The 12,089-nt window shown below is 35.2% G+C and overlaps 1 protein-coding gene across 8 annotated transcripts in view; it reads right to left on the reverse strand.

Moving 5' to 3' along the window:
• USP25 (ubiquitin specific peptidase 25) overlaps window positions 1–12,089 on the reverse strand; it is a 128,475-nt gene that overhangs the window by 91,304 nt on the left and 25,082 nt on the right. For 5 of the 8 annotated variants that reach the window (XM_053918260.2, XM_053918258.2, XM_053918257.2 and 2 more), the window contains exons 4-5: window positions 11,730–11,813; window positions 3,882–4,005 (exon numbers count right to left, since the gene is read on the reverse strand). In XM_053918260.2, the coding sequence (XP_053774235.1) occupies window positions 3,882–4,005; window positions 11,730–11,799 (194 nt within the window). In that variant the 5' untranslated portion in view covers window positions 11,800–11,813. The remainder of the gene's footprint in view (window positions 1–3,881; window positions 4,006–11,729; window positions 11,814–12,089) is intronic. The other 3 variants (XM_053918259.2, XM_053918264.2, XM_053918263.1) reach the window with 1 other exon arrangement.

Below are 12,089 nucleotides of genomic sequence, written 5' to 3' on the forward strand. Positions count from 1 at the left end.
TTATTTTCCAAATCTTGCAACCTTTTTCCATCTTTACAGAGAGCTGTCCATTACAGGCTGGATAATTTCTTCTTATATATCTTCTAGTCTACTAATATGTTCTTTAGCTATTTCTAAACTGCTATTAAACCTTTGTTGTATTTATTTTATTTTATTAATTCCAATTTTCATTTTGAAAGGATATTTTCTTTTTTTTTTTTCAAATGTGTTAGGTCATTACTTTCAAGCATTCCTTATTTCCTTTAAAGTTAAAGCATAATTCCATCAATCACAATATCTAAACAAATGAGTACATTTTTACTACATAACTTTTTTCCAAGTATGCTTGGTAATTTTGATTTGTGGGGCTTATAGAGCTTCAAAAGTTACCAAAAGGAGTTCTTTGAAGCCAAGGATAAAGACACCTTCCTAAATAAAGAATGTAGTTTTGATTCTTCCAGGGACTAGGGACAACACAAATCTAACACCCTTTAAAACTAAATCCCCAACTTAAGACTTATTGGATCATTAAAGTAGCATAGATTTCAGTTTCAAAACCAAGATACAGCTCCTCAGGGGCAAGTTCCATTATTTATAACAGCGCTCCTCGGAGCCAAGGCAGCTATCTTTATAGAGCTCGAAGGGCTTTAGGGGGGTGATGATTCTCATTTAACCCTTGTTATGAATGTCATCCCTTGGTATAAACATTTAATAAGGGGAATGAGCTCCTATTAAAGCTTCCTACCTTACTTACATAGACACATTCTAAAGGACATCATAAATAAAGTTCAAGTTTATATACGCAAGCACATTCATCATCTCAAAAAGTGAGTTTCGGTGTTCTAAACTTACTCTTTGGGCTCATTCTTTCACTTTGATTTTTAGTCTTACCGTCTTACCAATTCTGTAATACTTTTAAGAAGATCTTATTAAATTTTATATGACAGAAACAACACATTCTGGTTGTTTCCACTAGAAAATGTGTCAGTCTACCATATTTCTTTGAACAGTTGGAGGTATGCTCTTTTTAACAATTCTAACTAGAATCTAGCCTTATAAAGCTCATGAAGCAAGTCATTTTTACAAGAAACATGTCATAGACCTAAACCTAATAGTTTAGTCACAATGCACTAAACTGTTGGCAAATTTCAACTATCCACACTCCACTTATTCTCCACCTAAACAATGACAACCAAGAGATAATTACAAATACATCCAATCCTGAAAGTAAGAAGTAATTATATTAAGAAGTACACTTTAATAATGTGTGTAATCATAGATTCTTAAGTGACATATATAACATAACAGTTGATATGTATAATTATAGGTAATTTATACATAAATGTTTATTTGTAAATAGAGCATACATTTCTCATAAAAATTTTAAAAATCAACTTAAAAAATTATACCAGGAAATTTATGGGTGCCTAAACAGAGGATTGTAATATGTAAAAAGATAGTCTTTATGTCATTTAATTATACACAATAATGTAGTGTTCCAAATATGTAAACTCATATTAAAGTTTGTCTACTGAAATATAAACATAAGTCAAATGATTCTAGCATTTAATTTGGCAAAATTTTGTCAACTGAACTTGGGTAATAAACAAACACTTAAATTTACTTTTAAGCACAGCATATAACATTTTTCCATTAAAATGCATGATTTTGCCTTTAGAACTTAAGTCCTACCCTTAATAAAAACCTATAGAACAATATATCTCTGCCAAAAGTTTAGCTAGAATTTTCACATTCCCTTTTTTCCTGATACAATGTGATTTATATACATGCTTATTAAGTGCACATTTTGCATTTAACATTTTTAAATTATAAAATGTACATGTTTATTAACTGCACATTTTGCATTTAACATTTTAAACTGTAAATTAGAAAATCTATACATACCAATAAAAAAAACTGCATTTGCAACAGTAAATTAATCACTTTTTATTTCTATGTAAAATTACACTATTCCAAAACCTCTATAATGTTTTCTATAATAAAAAGTTTTCATAAAATATTTACTATTTTAAAAGTACACTAAAAATGAAAACACCAAGAATAAGAAAAAGAATTATATTAGGATTGTTTTTCCTATTTGGACAAAAATGAGTATCTAAAAAAATATATAATATACAGGCTGAACTTAATAACAGATTAGAAATAGTCTTAATCCCCTATCTTTTAACTCCTTTTTACTTTTTGTTACCTAATCAGTACATACTATTTTAAAATTAGAAAACTCCTGTCATAAAACTGCTGACCCTATTTTACAACATCTTTTTCACATAATAGGCTTCCACTCCCCTTAAACATGAAACCCATCTCACGTATTTCATGTTTAAAACATTTCTTATCAAAGCTTAAGTACTGTCTGTCAAGTTGTGTAACTACTCAAGACAACTATTTCATTTCAATCTCTTTTTTCAAAAGATTTTATTTATTTTTCGAGAGGGGATGGGAGGGAGAGAGAGAGGGAGAGAAACATCAATGTGTGGTCACCTCTCGAGGCTCCCGACTGGGGACCTGACCCACAACCCAGATGTTTGCCCTCACTGCGAATCGAACCGGTGACCGTTTGGTTTGCAGGCCGGCACTCATTCCACTGAGTCACCAGCCAGGGCTCAATTGATTTTTTAAGACAAAAACTAACCTTATAATTTCTCCAGTCCTTCACAAAATAAACCTATCTAAAATGTTTAAAGAGAGCCTGTGTATTTTTGGTTTTCATTTAAAATTACTGGCATTAAATGATATTAGCCACAATAAAAAGGTTAGTAAATTTTAATTAAGCTTTTCCATTTTAATACAAGTCCTACAGGTAGTTTCCAAAATAACATTTAAAGACATTTAAAAGTATTCCTAAGAAAAATTATGTACATAGCATAAACATAGCATTTTGAGATATCTCCTACTATACACTAATTTCAGACTACTTAGAAGGTTACTATTGCTATTATGCCAAGAAAATTATAAAAAAGCTGGTATTTTCTGTTACCAATCTGTGTTATAGGAAAAATAACTCTGGAGTCGTAAGACCCATCTAAGCTGTAAACCTTGGGAAAATCATACAACCTTTTAAAAGTTAAATTTCTCCTTCAGTAGAGTTACCAATGCCTCCAAAGAGTTGTTTAGAAGATTATAGTTAGTTATAATTTACATACGTTTTTTAAAAAATTAGAATTGTTTTGTGATAAAATCAAGTATACTTATTAATCCTCTGGTAGGATCAAATTATTTCAAACTAAAAAATTCTGGCTATAATTAAATTAAAAAATACATTCTATCATTCCATCACACATCTTGGAATCTTGCCAATTTCTTTAAAAAAGGGAAGAAAAGAAAAAAACCTTATGCTATCATCAGTGGTTGGCAAAATATGGACCATGAGCGGCATCCAGGTGGCAGCCGGTTTTGGTAAATCAAGATTTATTGGAACACACCCAACTCATTAAATTATGTGTGATCAGTGGCTGCTCTCACACTGCAACAGCAGAGGGGGGTCATTGCAACAAAAACGATATGGCCAGCAAAGCCTAGAACATGTACAATAGGCCCTTTACAGAAAAACTTGGCTAATTCCAGCTATAAATGACAATTTTAAATAAAATTGGACAATGTACCCAAAAAGGGGTCAGGGGAAAAAATCAAAGAAATATTAAAATACACACCTAAATATATGCCCCATATTACCACTTCGAATCCTAAAAATCTAAGCTTCAAATACAATTGGAACTAGAATATGAAAATTTTGGTTAGGTAAAATATAAAAACAATACTGAAGTATATTAATAATTTATTTAGAATAACATAGTATATCTTTGTGCCTCTTGAAATTAAAGCCAATTACTATTTATATTATAGATAGTACTTGTATCTATTTATACAAATTGTGTTTTTACCTGCTAATGGCTTGCTCCTCATCAGTTATTCCAGTCTCCCTGAACGCCCTGTTTGATTCCGCCAAACTCAAGGCAATTGCTCTCTGAAGATCATCTTTATCATCTCCAGTGAGATCAATCACATCTGAAAAGCAAAACTATCTTACTCAAAATTAAAAGTCAAACAAAATGAAAGGTAATTCTTATCATGGATATTTTTATCCCCGATATATTCTTTCAAACCAAAGCTAACGCTAACTTAGTTATGTATGAGAGCCTCTCTGAAGAAACGAAAAACAATTATTAAGTTGGTATACTTCAAAACTTAAAGATCTTCTCTAAAATATGTCTAAAACAATAGCAGCATAAATATTTTCATTGCAGGAATCTCAGTATTTATTACATAGTCTCTGATTAAAAGCTACTGTCTTTACTAACAAAAATCAAAATCAACATTCACATTTATGCTTTCCAAAGTTAACACACACACACACACACACACACACACACACACACACACACACTACAATATAGTTCACCCAAGTGGCCACCTAGATATTATCTGTCATGTATAATAATTAACAGCTTAGTTGTCAGAAATTATGTTTCAAAAACTAACCGACTATGTGTGTGTGTATACACACACGTACACACACATACACACAAATACATTTTTTTTAAAGTCTGGAAGTATGTACCAAACTGTTAACAGTGGTTCATTTTGAGGAGGGAGGGTTAAGGGAGAAGAAAGTGTAAGGATCTTTCATCTTCTATAAAAAGCACTTCTGTACCCTCTGAAGTATTTAATAAACCTGCAGTCCTTTAAATATTTTTTTAAATGTGTTTATTGATTTTAGAGAGAGAGGAAGGGGGAAGAGAGAGAGAAACATCAATTAGTTGTCTCCCATACGCGGCCCAACTGTGGATCCAATCCAGAAGTTAGGCGTGTGCCCCGATCAGGAATTGAACCCCCAACCCCTCAGTATACAGGGCAGTATACAGGTGTGGCTCCGACCAGCGGACCCACACTGGCCAGGGCAGCCCTTTAAATTTAATAAAAAGATTTTATTTCACCAAAAGAAATATACAAATAAATGATACTATTTTTTCTAACAATATAGTCGTGGTGCTGTAAGTATTCTTTATCCAAAAAATAAAGGCCATAATTATCACTGTACTTTAGAAAAACTTTTAAAATCTGATTTGCCAATGTAAACTGGTCAATTTCCTTAACCCAAAAGATGACAATAATATCCCCATTATCATTTAAACAATGATAGGGATCATAATTGTTGCTAAGTAGGGGTTTAACAAAAGAATATGATGAGAAAGAGAATGAAGTATAGCTATTATTACCTTATCTCTGCATGGCTAGGATTATGCTTATTGATATTTTGAACAAGTTCTATATTCATTGTTTATTTGTATTGCGCCACATTAAATATTAATTTTTTTGTGTAATCCTGGAATTTTACAACAGACAAATAAAATGGGATATGGCATTGGAAATAAGGTACCTGCATTTTACCATCTGGCTAAAGGGTTTTATACAGATACTAGAAAAGAATATCCCACACTTAATAAGTAGGAAATAATGTATATTGACAGTTTCAAAAGCCTACTTCTGTTGTTATCCACACTTTTTTTCTCCAAACAGTACCTTATAAGAATATTAAAAATATTAGAAATAATAGTTATCTATGGAAGGTGTTTTTTGAATGTCCTTAGTATAGTAAATCTCACAAGAATGTAGTAAGTAGGATCCCCCACAAATTCCATCAAATAAAATGTGGAGTAAAGTTACATAGCAAGGTAACTGAAATGCTGAAGCCTGACTATGTACACCAACCACCCAAAGGTTTCCTAAGCCTGGCTTACAAAATGCAAGTCCAGCTGGAGCACAGCTGCAGATGGACGTCATCCAGTCCAGCAGGAGTCCGTATGAATACTGACGAAGAGAAAGGTAGGACGAGAGAGGCATGAAAATGAGTCATTAAGTAATGACTATAACTTGGATGAGTACAGAAGGAATAATGGAAGTAAAGGAAATAATTTGCAAAGCACAAAGAAGCAGATAAACCAGTTTGGCAGATATGATCAATTAGCCCTCAGACTCCATTCTCTCATCCTCCTACTGTGCTTTCTTCAACTAGAGAAGCTGTAAAGATTAAAACAAACAAACAAACAAACCTATCTTCCCAATTCACTTGTGGTTGAAATTTTGGGTAAAATTTAAGTCTACCAACTGGATGCGCTAACGTGAGATTTGGAAGGCAGAAGTGAGGGGAAACCATTATCCTGCTTTTGGCTGTTTTCTCCAATACGACCGAAGAGATGTGGGGTGTTCCATTGTCCAGTTTCCAGTCTAAGGGATGTCAAGAGATAGAGAAGTGGAAGCTAGGCTCTGCACGCCAACATCCAGGCACAGCTCAGTCAGGGGCTGTGGCCTGATCCTGGCGGCCTGCTCCCTGGGCTACAGCTACAGAGGCATGCTCCTGAACTCAGGGGTCCCAGACACGGCCTGATTCACACCCATCCTGACTGTGGCAGAGGGAGTAGCTCCTCTGGCTGGCCGATCCAGCAAGAATCTGGGTGTCCTTTCAGAAGGCTGAACTACAGTCCCTTCACTGATTCCTGAAGGACCCAAACCCCCATTAAACTTCTTTTGAAACAATCAAGAGTGTTTACTGTTTCATGACTGGTAAGTAAACCAAACTGGCTAGAGCAGAAAATTAAATCAGAATAGCAACAATCATAACTCAGAGCTTTTCATAATTTATCAATTGTAACTCAAGCAACAGAAAAGAAAATAACAAGGCAAGATGTTTTTAATCCTATTTCATAAATGAGATAACTCAAGTTGTGAAGTATAACATTATAAGAATAAAGATTGTAGATGGGCTTTGATTTAAGTCTTCTAACTATTAAATCAAGTGGTCTCTTCTGCATACTGGCAGTTCTCCAAGTGTGGTCCATGGGTCCCTGGGGATCCCCATAACCCTATGAGAAAAGGGAAAACCCTAAGGAAAACATATTCTCACAGTATTACTAACATGTCTGCCTGTTCTACTGTGCTCGCATTTGCCCTGATGATGCGGAATCACAGTGCCTTAAAACTGCGGCTTCTTAGCACAAATCAAAACAGCAGAACCAAGCTGTGTGCACAATTCATTATACTCCTCATAACTACACACACTATTTTTTTTCAAAAAGGTCTAGTTTCTCTTAATTCCCTGATAAAAAGGGGAAATTTTTATTAAATCTGGAACACTGACTTACACGTTCTTTAATACTCTCACAACATGGGAAGTACTCTGGCTGTGTACCCAAACAGGCTGCTGCTCTACAGCAGGCACTAGTGCAGTATTTCAGCTGCGGGCTCAACTGGCTGGTTTCTTCATGGAACACTACTTTTACTCAAAAAAACATCGACTACAAACTATGAGTATTCAGGCTTCAGTACTTGGAAGGCATTTTCTCCAAAGTTAACAAAGTGACCTGTCACTTGGAAGAAAACAAATAAGAGTATTTGTTGTCAATGACTAATATGAAAATTTTAAGCAAAAATTGGACCTTTGTTAAACTTGCTTCCACCATTGTGACCTTAGTATCTTCCCAGTACTTAAAAGCTCTTCTGATGAAATCAAATACTAAAAATTTCCATTTGTTTTATAATGTAGAGATTCCTCCAATATTTGAAAGAAGTATTTTCTAAATTACCAATGCATGATGCTATAAAATCAAGCAAAGGGCAAAATAAGTGATAAAGATGCAACTTTTGTTCTAACACTTGGTTTTTGACCTTGGTTCCTGATGCAGAGCTCTTAAAACACTTGAAATTTCCTGAGTGATAGAAGCATCTTCTGTTCTAGTGAGGTGACTCTTGGTGGACTCCTAAGAGTCCAATGGACACTGCTTCAGAATGGACACTGGTTACCAGAAAGACAAAACTATGGTGCAAATCTTAGAACTTTGAGCCCCACCTCCTACTCTCCAGGGAAGAGAGAAGTCCTAACATTAAGTTAATAATCAATCCTGCCTCTCTGGTGAAGCCTCCAGAAAAATAACTAAAATAGAGGGTTCTGAGAGCTTCTTGGTTGGTGAACATATCCACGTGGTACGCTGGCAGGATGGTGCACCCCAACTCTACAAGCCAGAAGCTCCTGTGCTTGGGACACTTCCAGACCTTGCTTTACGGACCTCTTCACCTGGCTGTTCATCTGTATCCTTTATCATATCCTTTGTTACATAACAAACCAGTAAATATACATGTTTCCTTGAGTTCTGTGAGCCATGATAGCAAATTATCAAACTTGAGAAAGGGGTTGTGAGAACCTCCAATTTGTAGCCAAGTCAGACAAAGTGTGGGTAACCTGGGACTCACTACTTGTGAATGGCTTCCAAAGTGGTGGCAGTCTTGTGGGACTGGACCCTGAACCTGGAGATAGTTTCAGAACTGAATTAAATTGTAGGACACCCAGCTACTGCTGGTGAATTGGTTGTTCATGGGGAAAAAACTCACACATCTAGTGTCAGAAGTATTGAGTCTTCAGGCATGTCCCGTGCCTGAAGAAGTATTGCATGTTTTTTTTCCATCTTCAATATTAAAATGGCTACATAAAAATTCACCAATCTTGATTTTTTTTTTTATTTTTTAAAGGTTTTATTTATTTATTTATTTTTAGAAAGAGTGGAAGGGAAGGAGAAAGAGAAGGAGAGAAACATCAATGTGTGGTTGCCTATCATGCACCCCCAACTGGGGACCTGGCCCACAACCCAGGCATGTGCCCTGACTGGGAATCAGACCAGCGACCCTTTGGTTTGTAGGCCCATGCTCAGTCCACTGAGCTACACCAGCCAGGGCAATTTTGATAATTTTTAAAATGCATATGACAACTGTCACAATACAATGTAATAAAATTGTTTCAAATGAAATTGAAGAAACTAAGCACTATTAGAGCCATCTTACAGAAAAAACCAAACTTTTTGGCCAACCCAATATTGGTGTGAACCCAATCAAGTGCATAAGCATGTTAGTGTTAGTTGAATAACACTGCAGAAAATCACATGTCACGAAAGCCTATAAGCTCCAATATTTTCAAGTCTGCCCAAATTAAAAAATTTTTTCCATGAAGTCAGAAATTTACAGACTAAAACATAACATTCATCCTAATAAATCTTTCACTTTCCAAAGAATTGCAATTTGAGTGAACTTTAACTACCAATCACTTCTCTGCCAACTTCAAACGACAGGCAGCCATCAGTTTACCAATAAATTAGACTTTAAATGTATGCAATTGTTAAACTCATTTACCATGAAAATAACATGTTCAATGACAATGAGGCATCTACACTAGTTGACAAAAGGTAATTTAGCCCATAATCTAGTTGAACTACAATGTATAAAGATTTTGATTTCAGAAGAAAAATAAGTTTTTCCATTGTTTTCTTTATTTACATGGTGCTAAACCTAGGAGAAATACTTTTTGTTTTTTAATAAGCCAAGTTTATATTTACCACCAGCAAAAATTTCTAGGCAGGGGAGTGATATTAGCAGAAAGAACTCTGTATTGGGAGTTAGGAGTTAAGGTGTTGAAAAGAGTTCAAGAAGAGTTGCAATAAGAATATGTACCAGCACAGGAGCAACTGAAAGAAAAAAAATATATATATACACACACAAAAGCTGACACAACTGCAAATTAATTGGTTGTTTTGGAAAATTAGGAAGAGCTATGAAAAAGAAAAAACAAAAACAAACAAACAAAAACACCAGAAGGATGGGAGTGCCCTTAGAGAGAAAGGCAAGTGTGAGCACAGGGATGGTGAGCAGGAGGCTGGGACTGAGTATACGACCCTTCTCACCCTCACTCCCTCTGCTTCAACATCAGTTGTGTCCTCACAACTCACCTTGAGCCAAATCCACTCTTGCCGTGAGGCCCTAGCCTGAGATGTGCTTCCCTCAGACATCCACGAGGTTCACTCCCTCACTTCTTAGGTATCTATGAAATGTGACTTCATCCAAGAGACATTCCTTACTGGCCCTGTATCTAAAACACCATATCCCGTGCCAGACCTGCAACTGTATCTCAGTCACACTCTGTCCCTTTACCCTGTGCTAATGTTCTCCATCAAATACTACTACCTGTCATTATTTATTTATTACTTACTGTCTGTTTTCCCCCATATAAATGGAGACTCTGTGAATTTCAATGGCCTAAAAAAGTGCCTGATACATATTAGGCAATCAACAAATATTGGTTAATCAAACAAAAATATCTAGAGACTGCAGAATAGAGATAAAAATTAGTAAGGCATCTTCATAGAATTAGAAGACTTCAGAACATATACTCTATCCATCTAAAATTTTTTCTAGTAAGTGAAAGGACAAATAGTATAATAAAGTATCATGTTAAGAGAATACTTAAACAAGGATAATATAAGCAATGTAAACTGTTTTACACTCCACTCTCCCATTTTCCTCTGCCCTCAGTCAGCTCTCTTAAGATATTCCCCTTTTCCCATCTTCCCACTGATGAACTCATCAAATCTCAGAAACAGATGTCTGGTATAACTTTCTACGGTAATGGAAATGAACTATTATCTGCACTATTATCTGTCCAATGCAGTAGCCACTAGTCACATGTGACTAGTGGCGAATTTTAATATTATTAAAATATTAATAATTTAATATTATTAAAATATTAATATTATTATTAATTACTAATAATCAAGAATAATTAATAGTCTGGTGAATTTTAATATTATTTAATTTTAATTTATATTTAAATTTAAGTTGCCACATGTGACTTTTTTTTTTTAAAGATTTTATTTATTTATAGGGAGAGGGAAACGGAAGGAGAAAGAGAGGGAAAGAAACATCAGCATGAGAGAGGGAAACATCCATCAGTTGCCTCTCATACACTCCCTGCCCAGGGACTGTACTAGCAACCCAGGCATGTACCCTGACTGGGAGTTGAACTTGTGACCTTTCAGTTTGCAGGACAACACCCAACCAACTGAGCCACACCAGTCAGGGTACCACGGGTAATTACTGATAACTGTGCTGAGCAGCTCAGCTCTAAATAGTTTTGTTCTGTTTTTATTAATAGCTGCTAAAATTGTAATGGCAGCATCAATTAGGAAAATAAATAGGAAATGAGCCATTCCTGAGTTTTGTCATCAATTCTACTGTTTTCCAACTTGGATTGTGAGGACAATTTAGTTAACATTCTATATTAGTCAACAAGAACTGCAAAGACCGTGACTTTCATTCTGCCCTAAAATTAGAGAAAATCCATGAAGTTATGCAAGTCCTTTGACAGTGCCCGTCTAATGGAACGCAAACCTAATTACATCCAATCGGTTACCAGTAACTGCACACCACTGTAGCATCTCATTTCTAAGATTAGCCCAGATTTTTGGTGAATCTCCAAAATAGTTTTATGTCTCCAGAAATCCTGATGGAAAAAGAGATTTAATTCCACTGCATTTTTTTCTATCTGCAGTTATTTAAAAAATCTGGGGAATGGGAAAAAATATCAGTGTTCAATTAATAAAAGCCTACGCTGATTAACATAAGGGATTTAGCTTCAGCAGTAATGATAGTATTAGACTTGGATCCATTTATCACTTGCTCTTTAAATCACTTTTAGGCCAAGACCAGAGCTCTATGACATAACCTCAACATTTTTCTCACCTTCTAGGCAATCCTTACAAAGCATTCAAGTTCCTTGGGGTGGGGGTGGGGGAATACAATGATGCTAAATAGGTGAAGGATAGACCACTTAACACTTATTCCAATGTGTTATACCAAGTTCTCTACAACTAAAGCCAGTAGGTGGCATTACTTTCTGTGTTAAAATTACCTACCTAAATCTCTCTTATCTTTTGATCCATACTTTGATTGCTCAATTGTGGCACATCTTGTTCTGGTAGGCATATACTGTTTTTTTCCTGTTTTAAAAAAGTTCAAAAGCATTTAATGGTCATGAAAGAAAGAATACGACTATTTGATTTCAAATTGGTAACAGCCACGTATGGTCCTGTCTACGACAGAGTTTGCCATGACACAGAAGCTTCACAGAATCTCTCCGACTGTTAAGTACACCTGCGAGAGCTGCTCAGTATCTTGCATTGTTCCCCTGACCCCATTCCATCAGTACTTTTTACTGCAAAATTCCAACACGATTTTATTTCAAATTTAAACTGGAGGTGAGAGGCACTAATCTG

This window comes from Desmodus rotundus, chromosome 2 (assembly GCF_022682495.2).
Source record: "Desmodus rotundus isolate HL8 chromosome 2, HLdesRot8A.1, whole genome shotgun sequence".
NCBI lineage: Eukaryota > Metazoa > Chordata > Mammalia > Chiroptera > Phyllostomidae > Desmodus > Desmodus rotundus.